The sequence below is a fragment of the Drosophila melanogaster genome, chromosome X (genome assembly GCF_000001215.4).
Source record: "Drosophila melanogaster chromosome X".
Lineage (NCBI taxonomy): Eukaryota > Metazoa > Arthropoda > Insecta > Diptera > Drosophilidae > Drosophila > Drosophila melanogaster.
Genome location: NC_004354.4, coordinates 11,393,181 through 11,418,713, shown reverse-complemented (window position 1 = coordinate 11,418,713; position 25,533 = coordinate 11,393,181). Strand labels below are relative to the sequence as shown.

Below are 25,533 nucleotides of genomic sequence, written 5' to 3'. Positions count from 1 at the left end.
CCGGGCCGAGGAACGTGTGCTGCCAATCTAAGTGTATATACTACATAAAAAAAAGTTGGCATAAGGAGAAAAAATAACTTAGACTCGTCTGTGGCGTTGACAAAAAAAACAGAAAAAAAAAAAACTTCAATACATCAATGGTCGCACTCGAAAACGCAAACTCGAACTCGAACACACAGTGGCGGACAGGTTTGCATGATTTATGACTCCGCAGGTGACGGGCAACGGGGCGAACAGGTGCGGATTCCAACGGGTAGAGGGGTTGAGGTCTTTCCAAGTTCCATGCTCCAACTTCAATACAATCCAGTTTGCTTCGCACAGTTATTCAAAGCTGGACTTGAACTTTCGACACATGATCTAGAAAACTATTATCCTCGTCTAGTGCAACTGGGATCTTCCGGGGTATTATCTATAATGTTATTCCAAAACCAGAATCCCAAATATATCATTGCTCGCACTTAAATCACGTGATACAAGCAAAACAGGAACGTGTTTTATATCCAATCCAACCTGCTTGGCACCTGATTTCTGCTTTCGATAAGCCCCAATATTACGGAGATATTTAACCCCCTTATCAATGTGACTCATCAAGGTCATCCTCTCCGTTTCCAACTGATTAGTATGAGGCAAGGTCGCGAATATGTTTAACTCGATGATAAAAACATGTACATTACATATGCATATAAGATGCAAGCAGAGAGCAAACAAAAGTGGAGCTACAAGAAAATAGATAAGATGATAGACTGCAATCATTGGAAATTCCAAGCGGATGACTTAGCTATAATATTTGAACCGCATTTGATGTAAGCAAACTACATACACGTTTTGTTGATAACTTCCAATAGCTGGTATCCAGAGCTAAGCCAACCGAATCCGCTCCTGAAACCTCATGCTGTGCGTGAGTGGACTAGAGATTAGTTAAAAACGCACGAATTCGTCGAGTCCGATGTCCGAGTGTCTTAATCTTGATTTGTTTGTATTTTGATTACTGAAATTAGCGGCAAGCGCTAATTGATGCATTAGCTTTGATTGCGACTCGTTCCCGGCTACTTGTGCCTGTCGTCCAACCCGATCCATGTATAACAAGTGAAGCTCACAAGTCCAAGGAATCGAGAAGGTGACCCCCACTTAGCGGGGCCACCGAATTGCAAAAGTTACTGTTCTAACTTTGGCCAAACTTTCACCGAATAACAAGTCAATTAGCTTGGGCCAACTCGGATGTCAGACTTGTTATGAAAGTGGGTTTTGCAACTATTGGCTATATAAAGAGTATTCCTTGCCAGGATGTCGTTCACATAGTTATATCCATCATGTCCGAGTGGTTACGCTTTCTGAAACGCGATCAACAGCTGGATGTGTACTTTTTTGCAGTGCCCCGCTTGAGTTTAGACATAATGGGCTATTGGCCGGGCAAAACTGGTGATACATGGCCCTGGAGATCCCTGATTCACTTCGCAATCCTGGCCATTGGCGTGGCCACCGAACTGCATGCTGGCATGTGTTTTCTAGACCGACAGCAGATTACCTTGGCACTGGAGACCCTCTGTCCAGCTGGCACATCGGCGGTCACGCTGCTCAAGATGTTCCTAATGCTGCGCTTTCGTCAGGATCTCTCCATTATGTGGAACCGCCTGAGGGGCCTGCTCTTCGATCCCAACTGGGAGCGACCCGAGCAGCGGGACATCCGGCTAAAGCACTCGGCCATGGCGGCTCGCATCAATTTCTGGCCCCTGTCAGCCGGATTCTTCACATGCACCACCTACAACCTAAAGCCGATACTGATCGCAATGATATTGTATCTCCAGAATCGTTACGAGGACTTCGTTTGGTTTACACCCTTCAATATGACGTAAGATATGATCTCAAGTGCATCTATTATGAGTTACTATATCCTTTACAATTATATATTTATTTAATATCAATAGTATGCCCAAAGTTCTGCTAAACTATCCATTTTTTCCCCTGACCTACATATTTATTGCCTATACGGGCTATGTGACCATCTTTATGTTCGGCGGCTGTGATGGTTTTTATTTCGAGTTCTGTGCCCACCTATCAGCTCTTTTCGAAGTGCTCCAGGCGGAGATAGAATCAATGTTTAGACCCTACACTGGTGAGTGAGTATGCAAAAGTTCGAAGAAATGATTTAAATAAATCTATTTATTCTTGAAGATCACTTGGAACTGTCGCCAGTGCAGCTTTACATTTTAGAGCAAAAGATGCGATCAGTAATCATTAGGCACAATGCCATCATCGATTTGACCAGATTTTTTCGTGATCGCTATACCATTATTACCCTGGCCCATTTTGTGTCCGCCGCCATGGTGATTGGATTCAGCATGGTTAATCTCCTGACATTGGGCAATAATGGTCTGGGCGCAATGCTCTATGTGGCCTACACGGTTGCCGCTTTGAGCCAACTGCTGGTTTATTGCTATGGCGGAACTCTGGTGGCCGAAAGTGTGAGTTCGGCGATAGATTCTATAGATCCTTATGAGTTTCAAAATCCTTTGTCCATAGAGCACTGGTCTGTGCCGAGCCATGTTCTCCTGTCCGTGGCAGCTTTTTAAGCCTAAACAACGTCGACTCGTTCAGCTTTTGATTCTCAGATCGCAGCGTCCTGTTTCCATGGCAGTGCCATTCTTTTCGCCATCGTTGGCTACCTTTGCTGCGGTAAGTTTTGTTAGAAAATTTAGGTAAAATAAAAACAAATAAGACCCAGAAGAAGAATTTATTAAGTTTATATTTCTCAATTTGAACCCACTCTATTGCAGATTCTTCAAACTTCGGGTTCCATAATTGCGCTGGTTAAGTCCTTTCAGTAAATTGGTAATAAATATAAAGTGCTAGTATTTTCAAGTTATGTTTCGGGCACTATTTGTTAAAAACCACCTTAATTTTAAGGACATAGCACGGATTCTTTTTGTTACTTTATAACCATATTTCCTATGCAATAGAAACTTAGCAGGAGATTATCAATCCTTTTTCGAGCCTACCATATCGGCCATCTCCAATAATCAGGCGCTGACTGCACCACTTTCATGTCCACTATACCCACTTTCTAGCCACTTTCTAACTACTTTATACCACACATCACGCAACTAAAAAGGAGTTGCTCAGTTTGCTGGGTAAAGCGGACCCGGAATGACATCGCCGGATGAGCGTAAGAGTTTCTGGGAGCGACATGAGTTCAAATTCTATCGGTATGGACATGTGTACGCCCTGATCTATGGACAAGTGGTGATCGATTATGTGCCCCAAAGGGCGCTGAAACGTGGCGTTAAGGTCCTCCTGATTGCATATGGTCACCTATTCAGCATGCTTTTGATTGTGGTATTGCCCGGATATTTCTGCTACCACTTTCGCACCTTAACTGATACCCTGGATCGGCGTTTGCAATTGCTATTCTATGTGAGTTTCACCAATACGGCCATTAAATATGCCACCGTAATTGTGACCTATGTTGCTAATACCGTGCACTTTGAGGCCATCAATCAGAGGTGCACCATGCAGAGGACGCATCTGGAGTTCGAGTTCAAGAACGCTCCACAGGAGCCCAAACGACCATTTGAGTTCTTCATGTACTTCAAGTTCTGCCTGATCAATCTAATGATGATGATCCAGGTGTGTGGCATATTTGCACAGTACGGTGAAGTTGGTAAGGGTTCAGTTAGCCAGGTGCGAGTCCACTTTGCGATCTACGCCTTTGTGCTGTGGAACTACACGGAGAACATGGCGGACTACTGCTACTTTATCAATGGATCGGTGCTCAAGTACTACAGGCAGTTCAATCTTCAGTTGGGATCGCTCAGGGATGAGATGGATGGTCTGAGACCCGGTGGCATGCTGCTCCATCACTGCTGTGAGCTGAGCGATCGCCTGGAGGAGCTGAGACGGCGGTGCCGGGAGATCCACGATCTGCAGCGCGAGAGCTTTCGGATGCATCAGTTCCAGCTGATCGGACTCATGCTGAGCACGCTCATCAACAACTTGACCAACTTCTACACCCTGTTCCACATGCTGGCCAAACAGTCGCTAGAGGAGGTCAGCTATCCGGTGGTTGTGGGTTCGGTCTACGCCACTGGGTTCTACATAGACACCTATATTGTGGCCTTGATCAATGAGCACATCAAGCTGGAGCTGGAGGCGGTGGCTCTGACCATGCGGAGATTCGCAGAGCCACGGGAAATGGATGAGCGGCTGACCAGGGAGGTGAGCCACTGAAAACAAGACATATATTGTACAAAGGAAAAAGATAATCTATTATACAAAAGTTACGGATGTTGGCTTAAAATATTGGAAATAATGATCCAAATATGGATTGTCATACCTCGTTGAGTTCGTATTCAAAATTCTAATCAAACTGTATTTAAACTTTGGATTTCTAATTTTTTGCCATTTTTCGCAAATTTTGATGATGTTACCCCTTACCGAAAATGCGAAAATCGACCCAAAAATTAATTTTTCAAGATCCGTCAAAAAATGATAGGGATAGTTAGTAGTGGTAATTAGCTGCACAAAACAGTCATTCTTGCACTTTTATGACCATTTTTAGACAAGTTATGATAAAAACACCCTTTGTATCTATCGTATTTTTGGCCAAAAGACGTTTTTCAGATTTAAAGGAATAAAATATTTAGTTTTTTGGCCACAACATTGGAAATAATGATCCAAATATGGAGTGCGATACCTCGTTGAGTTCGTATTCAAAATTCTAACCAAACTGCATTCAAAATTTGAAATTTTAATTTTTTGTCATTTTTTGCAAATTTTGATGATGTTACCCCTTACCGAAAATGCGAAAATCGACCCAAAAATTTATTTTTCAAAATCCGTCAAAAAGTGATAGGGATAGTTAGTAGTGGTAATTAGCTGCACAAAACAGTCATTGTTGCACTTTTATGACCATTTTTAGATTACTTATAGCATTTATACTTTTGAGTCGTAAAGTTGAAGCTCCTTGTTTCACTACGCTTTTTTATCATAGACAACCGGCTTATATTGAATCTTCACAAGTATTTAGCTATTAAATTGAATTTTTTAAATCTCATTCAGATAGAACACCTTTCGCTGGAGCTGCTCAACTACCAACCGCCCATGCTGTGTGGACTTTTGCACCTGGATCGTCGATTGGTGTACCTGATTGCTGTCACCGCCTTTTCCTACTTCATAACTCTGGTGCAGTTCGATCTCTATTTGCGCAAGAAGTCCTAGTTAGTGTTCAATCACAATAATCACAACAAGCCGAATTTAAAATGCTTAGCTCTGTTTTTTTTTTTTTTTAAGTCTAGACAAGGTTTAATAGTTATAGAACCACAAATACTTGTTCCTAATGCAGCTGAATAAAAGCGTTTAACTAATGGCGTTGACTTTTCTTCTCTTGAATGCGGTGTGTCCTTTGAAGATAGCAGTCCAATTGTACATATGTATATTGTATAGATAAGGACATCAATGGGTGGTCGTTGTACTATTTTTGGAACGATGGACGATGACATCGAGTCAGGAAATTAGTTGCTGGCCACCATGCGAGTGGGCAAGTTGTGCCGCCTGGCTTTGCGCTTCTGGATGGGATTGATTCTGGTCCTGGGTTTCTCCAGCCACTACTACAATCCCACTCGGCGGCGTTTGGTTTACTCGAGAATTTTGCAGACATACGACTGGCTGTTAATGGTCATCAACTTGGGTGCTTTTTACCTCTACTATAGATACGCCATGACGTATTTTCTGGAGGGCATGTTTAGGCGGCAAGGATTCGTAAATCAGGTAAGAATAAATCTGTGATTATAAAATACTTATCATATATCAATTGCAAACAAATGGCAGGTGTCCACATGCAACGTATTCCAGCAGCTACTGATGGCAGTGACGGGCACATGGTTGCACTTTCTATTTGAACGGCACGTGTGTCAGACGTACAACGAGTTGTCCAGAATTTTGAAGCATGACCTGAAGCTCAAGGAGCACAGTCGCTTCTACTGCCTGGCCTTTCTGGCCAAAGTCTACAATTTTTTCCACAACTTCAACTTTGCCCTAAGTGCCATCATGCATTGGGGCCTGCGACCCTTCAATGTTTGGGACTTACTGGCCAATCTGTACTTTGTCTACAACTCACTGGCTAGGGATGCCATTCTGGTGGCCTATGTTCTGTTGCTGCTCAACCTGTCGGAGGCACTGCGTCTGAATGGCCAGCAGGAGCACGACACCTACAGCGACCTCATGAAGCAGCTGCGCAGACGGGAGCGATTGCTGAGGATTGGAAGGCGAGTGCATCGCATGTTCGCCTGGCTGGTGGCCATAGCCTTAATATATCTGGTGTTTTTCAACACGGCCACCATTTACCTGGGCTACACCATGTTCATTCAGAAGCACGACGCCTTGGGCCTGCGTGGCCGAGGCTTGAAGATGCTGCTCACGGTCGTCTCCTTTTTGGTCATCCTATGGGACGTCGTGCTACTGCAGGTCATCTGTGAAAAGCTTTTGGCCGAGGAAAACAAAATTTGCGACTGTCCAGAGGATGTGGCCTCTTCCAGGACGACTTACAGACAGGTAGGAAAAGTTATCCTAATTTCTAGTAAATACAAATCTTTTTCCGAGCTAGAAAAATATAATTCAAATTGGTTAATTAAAGTTATTAACTTTCTAGTGGGAAATGTCCGCTTTAAGACGAGCTATTACACGATCATCGCCGGAAAACAATGTTTTGGGCATGTTTCGAATGGATATGCGATGCGCATTCGCTTTGATCAGCTGCAGTTTGTCCTATGGCATTATAATCATTCAGATTGGATATATACCAGGCTAATTTAAGCATTCCAAAGAAATTATTACCGTGGTGCAATCGGCACTTAATCAGCAGCTTGCTTCACTTAAGTTAATTACTAAGATAATCTAGAGGATTGGATCTCTGGTGGAATGAAAACAAAACTCGCAGCTTATAGATTCATTGTACAAAAGACGGTGAAACCTAAAGGTATTGAGCTAAGCATAAACGTATGAATTAATTAATTAAATTAATTACGAAATAAAGTCCAATCATTGTTATTTTTCATTTTTAATTTTATTGCATTTTCCAAACCAAAGGGAATCAATTTTCAAATTAATTTAATTTAAACAAACGTTATTAATATCTGTAATTCTTAACAGGTTCTTTTTTGGATATATAAAAAGAATAGTTTGAAGCATGCGATTTCATTGTGGCAAGTGTTTAGCAGGTCCTCTATTGGACTTGGTCGCTGGTTTCCTTTTCAGTGCCTTTGAGAAGACATCTGGATTTTCTACGAAATTATTATTATTAACCTGATCAACCGACAGAACTTCCTTCTTATCGAGCACCTTTGTGAGAAAAGATTTGGGATCGACAATTAAGGAGTTCATGTTCAAATCTGTTGGCTTGGATGAAGTGGCAGGATTTGTGGAGTTTGCCGACCTGCCATCACCTTCATTCCTGTTTATGAAACCCAGTTTTGTGCTATCGTTACACCCGATTAATTGCACCTTTTCCGCTCTCAATCGATCCAGGCGCCTCTGCTCCTCCTTCATCAGACTGACGGCTATTTGCTGAGAGTTGGATTTGATTTGGATTTCCGATATTGGACTCTTGGTGCAGCGAATGCGCATGTGATAGGCTTTGGATGACTGCGGGCTGTCAGTGTTGGCAAAGGAATCAATGGAGCTGCCGCAAGGATGCAGGCCATCTATGTCCAGTTTGGTCTGCATCCTGGAGATCCTTACATCCTTCACCACCTTCGGGGGATTCTCGTGACCGAAATGGACCAGGGAAATGGCCTTCTTTAGCAATTGCACCACCGCCTGGACCTCCAGTGGCCGCTGTTCCGGCCCCATGATCTTTGGATCGGGAACAGTGGAGTCATCATCCGACTGCTGCTTCTTCCCTTCTAACTTTGATTCTTTCTGTTTCTCCAGGAGCTTCTTGACCCGCTCGTTCAACATCCTGGCCTCCGATTTGCGCACCATTCTCTCCATATTCCTGGTCCTCATCGCATCAATTACCAGCTGCGAGGACATCATACGATCCCTTTGCGTCATTTGAAGAATCTTAAGCGGTATGGCGGTATGGCTGGATGAGTGAGGGCCACTGCAATCCTGGGATAGCATGGTCCTCGCCAGCTGCTCCTCTCTTCGCTGCGCATTGTGTAACCTCAATGTTGCTGACTTTTCAAATGGAAGGCGTCGCTTATGCCTCTTCGTCCTTTTGTCCCGCTCTCTGACCAAAGGATGCATACCTACTAGGTAAGCTACCATATTTTTAATGTATATTATATTACCAATTTCAATCAATTTAGATCTTTTGAAAACCTACCATTTGGATGTGTGTTGATCCTAAAAGGTGTTTGCCGTTCGGTGTATGAGATTTGCTTGCTATTCGGCTTCGGTTTATTTGGGTCCTGTCTGCGGGGTTCATTGCCACCGGAAGTACTGCTCGAGTTATTCCTGGTCAATCGCATCAGGTGTCTCCAGGGACTCTGCGTGCGGATCCGCGCCTCAGCATCATCATCTGGTGAGGATTAGGTACAACCTTTGTGAAATATTCTACATAAAAAGTAAACAACCAAATGAACCCTACGCATTAGGCGACATTGTCGAGAGCCGCAAAGATTCAGGATCCTCCTAATCCAGTCCAACTTGATGGTATGGGCCATTGCCAACTGTAACTGAAACGCAAAAAGGTAAAAAAGGAGAACGGAATGCGAATTTTGAGACCGAATTTCACGATGGCGTTCGTTTAGTCGAGCCCATTACATAATTTGGAAGGCAAATCTAAAGAAAACGACATTAGATATGAAGCCTGCCCAGATAAACTGTACAAATTTTTTTAATATTTCTTGATCGATTTTATTATATACTTTCATAATACAAAGAAAATAATAGCCAAACACACAATGAGATTCAGCTGCAACCTGAAAAGTATGCTACAAAAAAGTGAATACACTTCTCGTCAATCGGCTAAAATCTAAAAAATTAAGTACATGATAACTAAATAATGAAAATGCCAGGCATATGATTACGTATTTTTATTACGGTTTATTTCGAGTGTGTTTTTTTTTTTTTTTTGAGTGTGGGCGAGTGTTTCATCCGCTGATGAACAAATTACATTTGACATAATACATAATGAAAACGCATTTTGAGGCCGAATGGGGTCTCCAATTTGTATCTCGCACATGAACATGAGAGTATTGTACATATGTTGGGTGTACTTGTGTGTTTTTTTTTTTTGCCCATATATTCATTTATATCAACCCAATTCTTAAACTCATTACTATCCATCGATTTCCGTTTTGGTTTTAGCACTATCGTATATGTATATATGTATAGCATATATAGCTCTACTGCCGATCTGATCGCGAACTTCAACGAAATTGAATTTGATTTACTTTCTTTACTGATCGCTAAGGCTAAAGATTCCTTCTTCTTCTTCTTTTTCTTTTTCCTAGTTTCTCGTGGGTGTATGTATGACTAGCAAAAAACCATTTCCTTGTTTTTTGTTTCCATGGGGGTGGTGGCAGTGGGTCAGGATGTAAATGTGATGTAAACGGGATGTACATAAGTGTGAGCGGAAACCATACGAAAGCTGCCCGTACATGTGTCTATGTGTGTGTATATTTTCATCGAAATTCGATTCGATTCGATTCGACAACAACAACAACAAAAAGAAAAGGCACAATTTTGATGAAACGCTTTCCCATGCTTTGTATGCGCGCGCGTGTGTGTAGTGGATAGGATATACATACATATATATATATATATATATATATATATCATCTGGGACGAAAGGGTTATACATTTTGTATCATACTTATTTTTGCGTTTTTTTTTTTTATGTTTTTTTGAGAAAAGAAAGTCGCCCTTCTCAGCCGCTCCTGGGGCCTCTAATTTAAATATATATTTTCTTTATCTAGTTGATAATTGCTTGATAGTTAGTTCTCGAGGGTTTCATGTTTGTTAGTAAAATCTAAGGCTAGTTGGAAAAGTGATTTGAATTTGGTATAGGTTTTTTCGTTCACTGGCTGCCTCGCTTTCGGAAGAACCGCATGGAAAATAGGGCCTTAACCAGTGATTTAAGTATTTTTGTTTGAGCGAAAAAAAATCACTTGCTACGAATAGTCACCCTGTTTAAGCGGTTATCTATAGTTAACTCCTCTGCACATCGTTTAATGTTAGTTAATGCAATGCTTTCCGTATGCTAGTTGGATGTATCAAATTGATTAAGAAGTTCGATTTTTAATTAGTTTATTACACTTAGAGTTCCTCAGCTTCTTCGTTTTTTTTTTTTTTTGTTTTGCTTTGTTTTGCATTTTGTTTAGAGTGGAAATTATTCGCATAGTTTTTATTTTGTTTTCCATTGTTTGTCCTTTTTGTTTTAGGTTGTTTATTAAATATAACAATGCTCTCGGCGCATACATTGTGAAAATTATAATGAATTTGTTTTCTCTTTATTCGTATAATAGTTATATGTATATATTTTTGAAATAATATCCATAGCTGCTGCTGCTGTGGCGTCGTCGACGTTTTTGCAATATACAAAAAATTTAATTAAAAAAAAATGTTTTAAGTAGTTCGTATAATGGCGAGCAGGAGAGATGGAGAGTTAAAAAAAAAAATTGAATATATGCATATTCGCATGAATTATAATGTTAACACTCAACTTGAATTTAGCTAAATTTTTTCGAACAAATTTCGTATGTATTGCTTTTTTTTGTTTTTCATTTTCTGTGCGTTGGCTATAAATCGTATATTGGTTTACATAAATTAATCAGCAAATATATGTATAGTTATCTAGTTTGAGTTGATCTCATCTCCAGCTCTGCTTCTCCATTGTCACTTTCTTAATTATTTATTTATTTGCAATTCGATTTGTCTGGTGTGTATAAAATTAGACCGCAACGGTAGTCCATTTGTGTGTGTGTGTGTGTGTGTGTTATTTATGGGTTCGTGTGTTTGTGTGTATTATCTACATACTATATTTGTTTTATAGATTGTTAAATATACAATATTTTACTCATTATATAGGTTTAAATCAACGCGACAACAAATTCAATTTCTCCTTTTTTCCAATCAATTTCTGTCGTAGTTTACATTATTATGCGGATGTTTTGTTTATATAGTAAAATGACTTTGTTTCGACGATCTTCTGCGGACTATGGGCTAAATGGTACAGATATAGTATAGTAAGTGGTTGTGTGAATGAATTTCCGTGGTTCTATATGCAACTTTTCCGCTAGTTACTAGTGTTTATACGTTTTATATATCGTTCTTGTTTGTTTTAATTTTGTGTTGCTTTTAGGCAAAGGCGAGTGGGAAAAATTACATACATCTAACAACAAATGCACCAACGTTTTTCATCATCTCCATCGTTATTAGCGTCAATATTCATCAATATATATTTATCATTATCATTAGATCGTAATCGTAAATCGTTATCGTCATTGTCTGACTTTCCGCTAGATCCGCAACCGTTCGCAATCGCATTCACATCCGCATCTGCATCTGCATCTGCATCTGCGTCCCGTCATCGTCGTCATTATTCGTAGTCAGCTACTAAACATTGTCGTACTTATAGTTAACCACCATGCAATGCAATGCACTTGTGCCTCAACATCACTATCACCGGCAAAACATCGGTGTGCATGGGTGGGGTGCCTGTGCCTGCGTCTGCATGTTTACATATTCATATAGGTCAATATATATCAAAAAAACACATTATCGTCAACATAACTAACTCGCTATAACTCTTGGCTCTCGTATATAAACATCAACATAAACAAACAACACTCTAGCGCTTAACGAACTCCAGAAAGCCCTCATTTTCGCTCTTCTCTATGTTTTTATAATCGGATCTTAACCTATATAAGTGGGTGTATATATCTATATATATATATATATATTGATATATATATATATACATATTTTATATTATATTTCGCTTCTTTTGTTTATATCCAACTTTGTTCTAACTAAAAACTATACACCTTTGTCCGCTACCGTTTGAACACCCATATCTCATCTCATATGCCATATGCCATATGCCTAATGCCAAATGCTTTGCTCTGATGTTCGCTCATTTCCGTCACCGTCTAGCTGGTGGATGTACGTTCACCTAAACTACTAATCGTACATCAATGAGTGCATCCAAAAAAAAATTGCTTTGGACAATTTGCTACATTAAGTTGGCTGCTGCGGCTGCGTCGTAATAAATTTGTTCTGTCTGCGGTCAAATTGGTTAGTTCAGGTCTGTGGTTACGTTTCCGTATCCGTTTTCATTTCCGTTTCCTGTCGTTGTCAGTGTTGTTGTTTTTGTTGTTGTCGCTGTGGCTGCTGCTGTGGTTGCTGTTGTTGTTGTTGTTCTTGTTGTTGTTGTAGTTGTATTAGTATCTGTTGTTACTGTGATGCATCATCAGTGCGGCGTCTTCTGCTGCGGCTGCTGATTTGTTGCTGCTGCTGTTGCTCCTATTGTTGTTCTCGAGACTGGTCGACATCGAACTCGAGGCGGCAGTGTCCAAGTTGTGGTGGCTGTTGGTCATAGAGATTCCTTGGAAGGTACCCAAATGGTTGGTCCCGACTGGGACCAAATCATCGATTTCACTTTGCTGTAAATCTCCTCGATGGTATCGCCTTGGACAACGCCTGTTCGGTGGCAAATAAAAGAATAATCATAAGATGTCATCTCTATAAGATGTTTTTCATATTATCTTGACCATACCCGTAAAGTATTCGCCGAATTCTTGCTCCATTTTAATCGCCCGCTCGTAAGTCTTCTTGGCCTGCTCCTCCGTCATGCGACGATTCATTTCCCTGTAAAAACAAAACCATTAACATGGGAAATCCTTAGTCGCTGGACATGCGGAAAACCTACATCACTGAATCCACCGACTTGGGCTTGATGAACACGGCGACGGGATACAGCTGGGCAACTTGGAGTCGCTTGATGGCGTTCCCGGACACGTCCAGGATGCAGTGTTTACCCTTCTCGGCCACTTCGCGCACGCTGGCCACCGATGTGCCGTACAGATTGTCGTTATACTGTCCCGCCTCGATGAACAGATGATTCTGAATATCCCGTTCCATTTGCTCGCGAGAGGATACAAAGTGGTAGTCCCTACCATCCACCTCGTACTCTCGCTTGGGTCGGGTGGTGTCTAAATGGAAAGAAGCATATGTCGCACTTTGTTTAAATATCGAAGTATTTGTAGGAATCAAAAAAAAAAATCGTCCGTCCAACCGGGGGCGCCACAAAAAAAAAGTCTGTACGACGAAACATAATGCACTACTTACGTGGCACACAAGAGCCGAACTTGTCGGGATACTCTGATATAAGGTCATCGTTGATGCGATCCTTCAGGGGTCCCAGAATAATCACCGGGCGCGTGTAGTTGATGGACAAACGCTGTACGGCCTCGTAGGACAACACGTTCTCCTCGGAAGCTGGAAAGTAGGGTAGGCATTTTTGGATTAGGACCTTGACGTGCAGGTGCTCTACATCATCGCAAAGTGTTCTAAATGAGCGGGGATCGGAGGGGGAATGGAAGGTGGGAAATTCATTGGGACAAATATATCTTGGGTTTCAGGGAGTCTACAAACAAACTTCTAATTCGGTCTATATTGCAATTGGAAGTTAATATTTAAAGAGATCCATAAAGATCAAGGCAAGTCAGTTAGGATTAGAAAATGTGTATACTATGGTTAATTTCAGCTAGTTGGCAGTTGCTTTCTACGAAATTTAAGGGTTTATTGGAAAAATTTGTATCTCAAAGTTAGGTTCGTTTAAATAAAGCTCTCGCACACAAAAAAGTACAACAAAATTTCAATTGATAATATTTTCCAAAATGAATTGGCAAAATAATAGAGAGTACAAAATCAGTCAATACTTGTCAAGTTATACATTACTTATCAAGCATTCACTGTGCTTGGTGGATAACTTAAAAATCGAGCAGAGGAAACATTCGAAGGAAATAATGTTCAATGTTCAATCGGGGCACCTAAGAAGGAGTCACTTAAAACTTAAAGGTACAATAAAATGATGTGAAACGTAGTGACGAAATCAAACGAAAACATATCCAAATGTAAATGCAAAATGTGGGATGGTAATCAAAGCCACTACACTTATGTATGTCTTGGATCGTATACATATATAGGATATAGAAATGATAATAATGTTAAATAGTAGTACATAGAGCAGGCGATCTACGAGCAAACAGTTAACAGACAGTTGGCAGACTTGTCTTACATGGTTACATAACTACATACATGACATCATGATGTTACATACATGGCACACAAAAACTTTGGACAACATGAAATCAAAATCTGTGTGTCTGTGTGTTGTGAGTGAGTGGTATAATTATGTTTACATCATTAGAACTAGCTTATTAGGTGATTAACTTGTCTTTGGTGGAACCCAAAAGGTATGGGTTATCATACATATATCTTTTGGCTGCTGAGGGGTTTTTGGGAACGCAGTCGCACTTCTCCTTTACCAGGTGGATTATGGGATTTACTCACTTGACGCCTTGTAGAACTCACAGATCAACACATTTTGGGACTCATTTACAGAGACACGAACGTTGAGCGCTACGGGGTGGATTAACAACTGATCGATTAAGCCAAATAAAACTCCCTCGATTTGTACAATTCCTTTATTTCAGTTTCACTTCTGGTTGGGTTTGTTTTTGGGTTTCATCTTAACCCGCATTAAAAATTCACAATTATCTCTGAACTCTAAGACGAACGGTTTTCGTGGGAGCGATATTAAATCTGATTTAATTCTTTCAAACAAAAACTGATTTTGCGGTGGTTCGGTTCGGGGTGGCACATGCAAAAGACACGACACTATGCAAGCATTACATGAAAACATCAACAAACCAACTGAATTTGAATCGATCTAGTACTCTATATACCTACATATATAGAGAGACGTGTGTCGACGAGGTGAGTGGGTGTGTTTTTTTGGGCTAGCTAAGAAAAGGGGACTGGGACAAACAACTATCCAGGCACAAGGAGAAAGTGTACTCTAGGCTCAGCTCATTCGGGTGGGGGGATCGGATCTTTTCCACATCCATGGGGGTTAACTTCTGTTACTGCTCGGGTGATGCTACGCAATATGGCAACCAATTAAAAAAAATAATAATAATAAGAAGAGAAATATGCAAACGATAGGAGGTGTGGAAGTGTCAGTTGTGTGATTCTGGTGGGTTCACATAATTTGCTATCATCATTCGATTCTACGCAACTATCAACAATTCACAACAATTGAAGAACTTATAAACAAACTATAAGGTCAAATATTAACAAAACACGATGTGTCCGAGGAAATTTTATGAATGCGTTTGGAAATTCACTTAAATCTTGAAGACAGTTTGTATGCAGCATTTGCATGGTTTTAAATAATATAAAAATAATTGTTCAACTAGCAAGAATGAAGTTTTTGGCTTAAACGTTAATACTCCGGATACACGAAATGAATTTAATGAAAGGAAGAAAAACAAAATCTACTAAAAGCCTATGCAGAAAGTTATTAATTCAAATAGATTCTCTTGCGATAAAGCGCCATAGAGATGGATAGATATATAGCGGAGAAAGAAACAGATAGAGAGTGATGGAGTGAGACAGCTTGAGTGAGAGACAAAGCAAGAGATAGGCAGAAATCAAAGAAAGAACGAAAAATATAAACAAGAGGAATAGATTTTGCAAAAAATTTGGTTTCATTGTATTCATAACTAAATATTTAACTTTCATTCTTTCGTTTCTTTTTAAGTAGAAGAAAACATAAGCTTTGTTGTATTTTTCACTAGTATTACAAAAAGAGAAGAGACTTGTTGCTTTTTTTTTTTTTTTTTTGTTTGCTGTTGATTCTTGTGGTTGTTTTAATTTATATTTTTTGTGATTGTTGGTTGTTCAGATGCTCGACTTACGATAGTCAGCATCATTATTCTCCAAGTAGATCAGAGTTATCTGCTCCATATCGGGTAACTCCACCCTGTAGATAATCTCGCCTGAGCAGTGATTAGTCGATAGCGATGATAGCGTAGTTTTAGAAGAATTTAGTAGTTGGTTGTTGTCGCAGTTCGTGAGCGCATGGTTATAACAAATATATATGTATACAGAGATATATATATCGGTGGTCATATTGTTGGTTTCAATTTTTTTTTTTGTTGTTCGTTTTGTTTGATTGATTTGAGAAGTTAAATATTTATATATAGAGCGATATTGATATGTGTGGTATGGGATTGTGTGTATATTTAGAGCAAGAGAAAATATTGTGAGTTAAACAGAGGTTTACAAATTAAGGATTTTGTGTTTAGTTTCGGTGTGGTTCCATCAAAATATATAGTTCGATATATATTTAGAAACAGAGAAACAGAGAGCGAGAGAGATGGAGTGACGTTGCGTTTGCGTTTTACGCACAGTTATAAATCGGTAGTAGATATAGTAGTAGAATAGTAGTAGATTCGAACGGTAGTAGATGTTGTTGTCGTTGTTGTTGAAGTAGTTGTAGTTGTTGGTTGGTTGGTTGGTTGGTTGGTAGTAGTTGAGTAGTAGGCAAACAACACAAGAATTCAAAGTAGTTCACAGACACAGGGGTTAAATGTAAAAGAAGAACAAAAATACCAAAGGATTAACAACAAATCGAAATCGAAATCACCATTTACTCATGTCTTGTACTGTCTGTCTGTGACTGACTGAGAACTAAAAAAACAACAAAAAAAAATGGAACTCGAAAAGGAAAATGAGGGATTTGAGTTTGGGTTCTTAGTTGCGAGTTCCTTTCCTGTCTACGAGTGTGATTTATTCGTGTGCATTCCGAACTGAGAATTGTCCAAGGAAATCTTTATTTCGGTTGTCTGTTATCTGGGTGGTGTATCTGTATGATGATCTGTTCTGTATTCACATCAAGTACGCCATTCCAGTTACATTTATATGTACAGTATATATCGCATCGAGTGTGGCAACATTGAAACACGACGTGTGATTGATACAAGCGCATAATAATAGAACAGCAAGTTGCGATCGAAATGGTATACAGTTTGATTTCTGTCTGCATGTCCGTATATGTATGTACACACTATGCAATGTGAACAACCAGGGGAATCCAAAGTATTAACTTAAAAGACGAACAGAAACCCCTACAAAACAGAGATCATCTCCCTGGAAGATCATCTTGGGATTGTAAGAAGATTCGATGTTTGGTCTTCCTGTACAACTTTTTGTGTCGCGACGGCCAGATCTATTCAGATATCCTATGCAAATCAGACGTACATCCGTAGACGTACATTTAACATATGTACTTCCCTTCTTTTTTTTTTAATTCCTTTATACATTTAGTGTACATTTAATGGACATTTACATGCATATGATAGAGTTCTTTCGAAAGTTACATTTGGGCGATTCATTTATTCCGCAATAGTCTTGCGGAGCGGTTAGATATATGGAAGATAATGGGCTATATATATTTGGAGAATCTTGGCATGTATTTATAGCGATAGAGAGTGATGTACGAGTAGAGATCGCCAGATACATGTGATGTACAAATGTATTGATGCAAATAAAAAGCGCTGAAAACCAAAATCTCTAACGGAACCAACGAAAAATCAAGAAACAGTAATCACGTGTAATGTTTTGATGTATGCATGTATGTAAATATGTATGTTATGTATGTATATATGCAGGTAAGTGGTTATTCGCATGTGTTTCTGCTGAAACTGTGTTAGTTCTTACAGCAAATGCATTTCTATGTATGAAAATCGAAAGTTAGCATGGTTAAATGTATGTTACGTCTTTTTTATGTTCAGTGGATTTACTCAGATATATAGATAGATTGTTATGTATAAGTAGATATGTTGGTAAATTGATCTGATCGAGTACATACCTCCTTCAGCATTGGCATCGTCTTGTGTGTAGCAAAGCATAAAGGCTAGAAAACGAAGAGAAAACAAACGAGAAACCGAAAGGGAAGAGAAAAGAGAGAAAACAGAAGAGAAGAAATCGAAAGAGATATGTTTGGTCAGTTTAAAACAGAACAGCGGTTGAAATCGGTTCATTTGAGTAGACACAACATTATATATTATTATAATTGATTAAAAATGTGATCTTGAATGGAACTTAGTGCATCGAATACCATTAATTGATTAGCTTTGAAGTGTAAGCTTTATGTATTATATTCAAATAAGAAATATATGTAAGAACCATTCAAGATTTTTGTAGGTTTTAACAACCATCAAAATGTTCCTTCTTTCCTTCTGTATGTATTATAATAGGAACAGGATGGCAAGTAGTTAAAGGTTGTTGCTGGTTTTCAGAAAACTGTTTAAAGTCGTAGTGATGTAGATATTTGATGAAAGCAGCTGGACTCAGAGATTTAAGGTTGGATTTTTTTTTTTTTTTTGATAGAGAGAAGAGCGATAAGAAGATAAATGTACTGTCAGTAGAGAGTTGCGGGAGGAAAAGCTTTTTTAAATGAACTAAAGAACGAAATCAACTTGGTTTCATATCTCGATGGGCTGTTGATGATGTATCGTTAGATGTACATTGATGTAAAACGTGCAACCCTGCCGCTGAAGAACACTCTTCGGATACAGATACAATTACGATTATCTTTAGCTTAATCCAAGACTATATACACGATAGATGGCCATGAACTATACAACTCCCCGCGAGGACTAACTGTTAGTAAGATCGTGTGACTATAGCTTACTGTCTAATATGTGTATGGCTGTGTTCGTATACAAGTTGTGTTGTGTATGTGTGTGTGATTGTTAACCATGACTAGACCATCTGAGAAGCCCTGACACCTGGATACATTTACAAGCGGATACAACTCGACATTTATACCGCCAGCTTCGGTTGTGTTTGGAAAACTTTTCACCTGACATGGTCGGCACTTACGTTGCGGTTCATTTGACTGGTTGTTGTTGACATTATTGATGTCAATCTCGCTGGTGCTGCTCACAACTCCATTGGCTAAACATATAGTTCGGGATCGGGGCACACACAAAATAATACAACATCCAACATCCAAGCATATCGAATGGGACAGGAAATGTGTGAGTATGTTTATGTTTCAGTGTGATTGATTCGTCGGTTCGTCGATGGATCCGATCGTTTCATCCAGAATTTGGTAAATATGGGTAGAATGAGTGTTTGGACATCACGGATTTCGGTGGGGAAAACATATGGAAATAAACAGAAATGTAAATCATATAAAATGCATAAAACAAAACAATAAAAAATCGATTGGGTCTATGGGTAAGTCTTATGAACCAGAAACATCAAACGAAACATTTATCTAATTTATTTTAATAAATTAATAAACATCAACTCAGAAGATAAAAACACAACGAAATGGGACAGGAAGAACTTTAAGCTTTTGATGACCATTCTTATCAAATGTTTCCTGTGTGTAAAGAAAATTTGCATCCTTTCATGCCCACAAGTTACAAAGTACTTAACGACTTTTCTGAATCTTATGATACGTATGATGATTAACTTAAAAACATATATTACGGCATGAAAGACTTAACTATGAGAAATCACCATTGGATAGAAGAAAAAAAAAGAACAGGACAAGGACTTTGACAGTGAGTTTTAGGTGATCTCGCTATAGATGTTTCAACGACATTTATATATCTCCTTATCTCCGTAAGCAGAACAGACACAACCACAAGTCAATCAAACATCCGCCCAAAAGCACACACACTCATTCACACAGAAATTCAGTAGAGAAAGTCATTGAGCCTTAAGCCTAGGACTAAACCAAAAACGCCTTCAGTTTGAGTTGCTCGATGTTCTCCCATTATTGGCCATCTCCGAAGAAAGAGCGAACGATTGAGACTGTGAGACAGAGTCGGACTGCTGGCTTCCCTTGACTTGGTCTACTTACGCTCTTGGTCGCTGCCATCTTCATTCTTCTCATCGCGACTCTTCATAAACGGAAATTTGCGCGAGAATGTGAAATTCTTTTTCTTTCGATCCAATGTCGATTGCTGTGAGATGGCAAATACGAATGGTTAATATGATAACATTGTTAATATGGCACCACTCACCTTATCCAGATTATTATTAGCTGCCGCATGTCCCTGGAACTTAACGCTGCGGTCCCTAGCTCGCATTTTGCGCTCCCAACGCCTTTTCGATGGTACAATACCGATTTGCTCGTCCTCGTTGTCGCCGAGAACTCGTCGTGCCTGCCACCATTCATCGTCGGAGGCATTGGTCACGTGCAGGATATCGCCGTGCTTAAAGGGCAATCCTCGCGAGGGCAATCCATCATCCCGATTCGGATCGTAGTCAAACAGGGCGCGCACATACAGCGATCGCTTTTGCGTGGTGCGCAGCAGCGTTCCCGATCCGCCGGCACCGAGGGCAGCCTGTTGTTTCAACTCTTGAATGCGTGCCTCGAAGCGATTGTACTCCTCTGGGCGGTACTGCGCCAACAGGGTCACCACACCGCCAGAAGTCTGAAATAATAATAATAATATTATTTGAATAATTGTTACGATTTTCATTCACTTTGACTCACCTTGAGCGCCTGGGCTGCCTCTTCGTGGGTGGCGTGCGTGAGATTGACATTGTTCACGCTGAGCAGCTGGTCGCCACGCTTCAACTCCGACCCGAGATCCGCTGGGCCGCCGGCCAGGATGAAGGACACATAGATACCCTGGCCATCCTCGCCGCCAACGATATTGAAGCCCAGGCCCTGCGGTCCCTTCTGGATGGTGATGGTGCGCGGTTCTCTGCGAAAACGTGGTATTAAGTATTCGTATATAGAGAAAAGTGATCGAGGCACTCACCTGGTTATATCCTCGGTGCTGACAGCGCGTGGAGTTCCTGGTGGAACGGCGGCTAGGACATTTGTAGAGGCGTATCGCGACCCGGGCTCTAGGTTGTTATCAGAAATTTGTGATTTTGGTTTAGGTTTATCGGTCGTTTTTGTTGCACATTGAATGGGAGTTATTGTTATTATTATTATTATTATTATTAAGACATGACAGAGATAGACAGATAGATAAAGAGGGAGACAGAGACAGAGATAGAGAGAGATAGATATAGAGCGGTTAATAATGCCTTGAGAAATATAATGTTTTCTTGCGGTTTCAGCGCGTCCAGAATTGTCCAGACAGAGATAGACAAACGCAAAAGGGACAGAGACAGCTGGCACCGACGAGAAAGAGAAAGAAACTGTTTAAAGTAAAAGACTGCGACAAAAACTGAGGCCAACGGAAACAGAAACGGAAGACAACTGAACGGAAACTGAAGATTGCACTTGATATCCCCGCCACAACACAAACACACACTATACACAGGCATACACGAGATCCCAGGCACACCAATACCGCTTAATAACACCATAATATACAGCACAACAAATCAACACAAAGATCGCTTGATCAGACTATAATGGTCTGATCCAGAACACAACTCTAGAACACTAGGCGCAACTTTTGAGGGCGGGATGTTCAAATCAACAGCATGGCGGTGGAGGAGAGACTACAGGGGAAGGCGGGAGAGCAGCTTCCAGCGTGTGAAAATGAAAGCCATTTTTTTTTCTAGAGCCTCAAATTAACGTGGCACAGCAGCAATAGCAGTAGATATTTTTGGCCGGACGAGGAGGGGAAATATTGGTATTGGAGCATATATACGAACGGGATGTACACGAGGAAGAATTGGGATGATTGGAGTAAGGAATTGGACTCGCTTCAAGTGCCTTTATTAGACCATAGATTCCATAAATGCACTCGAGCGGTTCCAAAAAAAAATGCACAAAATAGTTTAAGTATAAACAATTCAGATGCAAAAACGAATTGGTAATTAAACACAGATAAATAAAGATACAATTTCTCAGGGCATGAATTCGAAAAGTATTAATAGAAAAAGATACACAAATGCAAGGTGAGAGCAACTGTTCAAATTCGATAGTCAAACAATAGCAATTATAAATCATAAATCATATAAAATAAAATGTTATAGAAGAAAAAGAAACGAAACAAAGACCAGAGATGAGGGCCCAGCACAAGTGCATTTATGCGAGGAGATCGCAGGAACTCCGATAAACACATTCGACCGGGACATTGATGAGCATAAATTAGTTACAACAGAATATCGGTTAAATAATAAACAAATGAATCGCTTACGGCGCGGCTGGGGTGATTGGGATCGGTTGTTTGTTTGATTGGATTCGACAGGCAGGGCGGGCATGGAAGCATTGTTATAGAAGGAGTTGGCGGGTGGAGATGATGCTGCTGCTGCTGCTGCTGATGCTGCTGTTGGTGTTGCTGCTGCAACAGTTGCCGTCGTGCTGCTGCTGCTACTGTTGTTGTTGTTGATGCTATTAATGTTGTTGATATTATTGCTGTTGCTATTGCTATTGCTATTGCTAATGCTAATGCTGCTGTTAGCGCCAAGCGACGGCGGCAACTTGCTGCTACTGTTGCTGGCTGTGGCCGTGGCCGTGACTGTGGTGACTGTGGTGTTGCTGATTGTGTTGTTGCTTGCAATGACTGATGCAGATGCAGATGCATTTGCTGCTGCTGCTACTGCTGCGGCTGCTTGTGGTATTGATGGTGAATCGACAACCGTCTGTCCCATACTATTTAGCGCACCTGTCGACTGCGAATTGACCATCGGCGTCGCATGCTGCTGCTGATGCACCTGACTTTGGCTCTGGCTGGTGGCCAACTGCGATTGGGACTGCGACAATTGTTGTCCGGATGAAAGGCCTCCTCCTCCGCCGCCGGACGCACTGGTGGTCAGATGCTGTGTCTTTCCAATGATCAGCGTCACCTTGTCGGTGATCGATTTCAACGTGGCCACCGCCAGTTCGTGCGTTACGTTCTCCAGGTTCTTCTCGCTCTGTCGGAAGGATATACAATTATCAAATTGGTTACTAGCAATAAAAAAGTTAATAAACCTACCCCGTTGGTGCGCACTGCAATCAGCTTATCTCCGATGGAGAGACGTCCGTCCACCTGCGCTGCTCCGCCGTCCATCAACTTGGTCACATAGATGCCATTGTCGCCGGGGATGTGCTGGTTGCCAATGCCGCCGGCAATTGAGAAGCCCAGTCCCTTGCCGCCCTTGACCAGATCGATTTCGATGACCTTCGGTCCGCTGGCCGCACTATCCCGAGCATCTCCTGCCGCCGATCCCGCTGCCGGGGTGGTGGCCGTTCCACGTTTTCGCTTCACATGCAGCTTAACAACATTGCCCGCCTTCTTGAGGGCATCCACGGCGGAGGCATGTGGCACATCCACCACGGACACATCGTTCACCGATACGATGATATCGTTGATGCTCAGACGTCCATCGGCGGCAGCTGCTCCACCGGAAATGAGCTTGGTGATGTAGATGGAGGTGTCGGTGCCGATGTGCGGATTATCCGTACCGCCGGCAATGGAAAAGCCCAATCCGGAGTTGCCGCGCTCCAGCTGAATGTCCTCGTATAACCAGCTATCATCGCCATTCACCTGGAGGAGATCGAAGATCATTAAAATGGTTCATAAAGAGATTAGTTGTTTGGAAATCATTACACAATGAATACATAGTTTGAACAATGTGTGGTGAGTGAGTAAGTGTTTTAGTGTTTTGTGTAGTGAAAATGTAATGAAAGCTGTTTTTATTATGTGAGTACATAAATGAATAACACAAATATCAAAAATGATATACATATGTTTATGCATAAAATAATCAGTCGATTTAAGCTCCAAACATTTATGGAATTTATGGATTTAAATCATTGTTTATGATATTTCATAATAAAATCTTGATCGTATTGAACTTTTTTCAAGACTGTAAACATAATATGATCATACATAGTTGGGTAATAGGTATGTGTTTTTTGAGTACCCATTGCACCCAAGTTAAATACACAAATTGTTAATTACATATTTACATGGATGCGTCGTTAGGTCACTTTCTTTAAAACAAATGTAGCCAGCGATTCACTTGTTTCAGTTGTAAATTGCATGGTTATTGCTCGAAATATCTAGAAATACGCCCCGAAAAGCATTCTTTCGAGCTAATTTCATAAATATGCGCTTCTTCGCTTTTCAGCGACTTGTGATGTCATTGCATGGATAATTCAGTTAGGCAGCGAATACATAAAACAACATGAAGAGAGACAAAACACACGACGATCATAAAATTGAATGCAAATGCAGTTAAGACGACGACAAACAACGTTGATGTTTTGGCCCGTTTCCATTTTCGATTTTACTACATATTGCATGAAATTGGAAGAAAAACAATATATGATGATGATTGTCTAATTACAGACATAGGATCTTTTAAATTAAATCTTATATACATTTACGCAAAACCAACAAAAAGTTTTAACTATCTTTAAATGTTGCAATTTCTTATTTTTGAAAATATTTTGCAATATGAAGTTGAATTCGACAATGGCAACAGGTGGGTTAAGGTTCTAATCTCGTTTTCGATCCATCTGTTGTGTGGCTTACCTTTGTGGACGATGCCTTATGGAGCTGTAGAAGGTGATGAAAGTGAAAGAGAAACGTTTAGAGAGGATGCCCAATTGGTTCAGTGACTCATTAGCATACGGTATTAACCCTACAAAGCCCCCACGGCCGCACCCTCGCCGGAGATGGTGAATCGGTGTCAATGGCATTGGAGTCTCGAAATATCTTGAATTAACTGGGCCGTGCAGCCAAAACTCTCGTTGCAATTAACAGGCGACCAAAATAAAATAAAAAAAAAAACACATACAAAAAACAAACAACAAATGGATGAAAAGCAACAACTGTGCGCTAAAAATGGCAACAAAAACCACAGCTTGCACAACTCGCAGCGATCTTAGCGGGTTAAGGGGCGGGGGGGTAGGGGGTTGCGGCATCGTTAAACGAGTTCAATTGATTAGCAGGCCAGTGTAAATGAATTCATCAAGCGGCGACGACAGCAACATTAACCCCAAGATGCTGTACATTATGCACTGCAAAAGTGGGCGTCGCTCCACCCCTCCCCAGCCCACTTAACCCGCCATAGACCCACCCATAAATTCCCATATCGGACGCTCTTGTCTAGCGAAAAATTGCCAATTAACCCTGGGAGTGGGTCAAGTCAAGTATACGCCTAGGGAGCCTAAGCAGGCGAGCTAAAAATATTAATATATGCTCTTTGGGTTAATCGCTGGAGGATACTTCGTGCTGCAGCCACAGTGGTGTGTCGCTAAATGCGATTTCTTTCGCTTCTGATTACAATTAACGATTATATGTCAAATAGTTGAAATCTCTTTAGAACTCATATATGTAACTCAAGGGAACATGAAAAGCCGAAAGATTAACGCTATTTCATTTCATGTAGTTTAATGTCTGTAATTACAGCTAAAGACGTGTTACATCTGCGAGAAACCCATTAGCGGGCAAGCACTGTACGCGGCCACTTGGGCTAACAGGTTCGTGCCGCTTCTGCTTCCGCTGACAACTCTGGTTACACTTTTTCCAGCCCAAAAAGAATTATAAAAGAAGAAAAATTACATCATAAAGTTAACAATCGGAACTCACTTAATTC

General features: G+C 40.7%; 5 protein-coding genes across 21 annotated transcripts in view; 3 read left to right on the top strand and 2 right to left on the bottom strand.

Moving 5' to 3' along the window:
- Positions 1–1,291: 1,291 nt before the first annotated feature.
- On the top strand, positions 1,292–5,247 carry Gr10a (Gustatory receptor 10a). The gene is made up of 6 exons (NM_167283.3): positions 1,292–1,849; positions 1,926–2,113; positions 2,173–2,462; positions 2,521–2,673; positions 2,775–4,212; positions 5,056–5,247. Exons 5-6 carry the CDS (start codon positions 3,145–3,147, stop codon positions 5,212–5,214), a joined length of 1,227 nt encoding a protein of 408 aa, NP_727523.1. The 5' UTR covers positions 1,292–1,849; positions 1,926–2,113; positions 2,173–2,462; positions 2,521–2,673; positions 2,775–3,144; the 3' UTR covers positions 5,215–5,247.
- Positions 1,292–5,247, top strand: Or10a (Odorant receptor 10a). The gene is made up of 6 exons (NM_078567.5): positions 1,292–1,849; positions 1,926–2,113; positions 2,173–2,462; positions 2,521–2,673; positions 2,775–4,212; positions 5,056–5,247. The coding sequence occupies exons 1-5, from the start codon at positions 1,311–1,313 to the stop codon at positions 2,823–2,825; spliced, it is 1,221 nt and encodes a 406-aa protein (NP_511122.1). The 5' UTR covers positions 1,292–1,310; the 3' UTR covers positions 2,826–4,212; positions 5,056–5,247.
- A 276-nt stretch (positions 5,248–5,523) lies between these two features.
- Positions 5,524–6,931, top strand: Gr10b (Gustatory receptor 10b; the record flags this gene model as incomplete). The annotated part of the gene is made up of 3 exons (NM_078566.4): positions 5,524–5,763; positions 5,824–6,546; positions 6,644–6,931. The coding sequence occupies 3 exons, from the start codon at positions 5,524–5,526 to the stop codon at positions 6,800–6,802; spliced, it is 1,122 nt and encodes a 373-aa protein (NP_511121.1). The 3' UTR covers positions 6,803–6,931.
- A 115-nt stretch (positions 6,932–7,046) lies between these two features.
- CG15196 (uncharacterized protein) lies at positions 7,047–8,767 on the bottom strand. Of its 2 annotated transcripts, none has more exons than NM_132487.2 (3): positions 8,585–8,767; positions 8,321–8,515; positions 7,047–8,255 (listed from the first exon to the last, which is right to left on the bottom strand). In NM_132487.2, the coding sequence occupies exons 1-3, from the start codon at positions 8,658–8,660 to the stop codon at positions 7,189–7,191; spliced, it is 1,338 nt and encodes a 445-aa protein (NP_572715.2). In that variant the 5' UTR covers positions 8,661–8,767; the 3' UTR covers positions 7,047–7,188. The 2 variants fall into 2 exon arrangements, with proteins under 2 accessions (NP_572715.2, NP_001245624.1); NM_001258695.1 differs by having other exon boundaries at positions 7,047–8,246.
- A 170-nt stretch (positions 8,768–8,937) lies between these two features.
- Positions 8,938–25,533, bottom strand: part of dlg1 (discs large 1) — a 40,112-nt gene continuing 23,516 nt past the window's right edge. For 4 of the 16 annotated variants that reach the window (NM_078565.5, NM_001272517.1, NM_206684.4 and 1 more), the window contains 11 exons: positions 22,923–23,474; positions 22,143–22,860; positions 20,802–20,889; positions 20,531–20,744; positions 20,055–20,468; positions 19,892–19,994; positions 18,898–18,972; positions 13,291–13,440; positions 12,872–13,154; positions 12,719–12,810; positions 10,963–12,642 (listed from right to left, as the gene is read on the bottom strand). In NM_078565.5, the coding sequence (NP_511120.2) occupies positions 12,536–12,642; positions 12,719–12,810; positions 12,872–13,154; positions 13,291–13,440; positions 18,898–18,972; positions 19,892–19,994; positions 20,055–20,468; positions 20,531–20,744; positions 20,802–20,889; positions 22,143–22,860; positions 22,923–23,474 (2,796 nt within the window). In that variant the 3' untranslated portion in view covers positions 10,963–12,535. Of the gene's footprint in view, positions 12,643–12,718; positions 12,811–12,871; positions 13,155–13,290; positions 13,441–15,852; positions 16,008–17,881; positions 17,927–18,897; positions 18,973–19,891; positions 19,995–20,054; positions 20,469–20,530; positions 20,745–20,801; positions 20,890–22,142; positions 22,861–22,922; positions 23,475–24,467; positions 24,492–25,533 lie in introns of those variants that run through there. The other 12 variants (NM_206683.4, NM_206681.4, NM_001103486.3 and 9 more) reach the window with 11 other exon arrangements.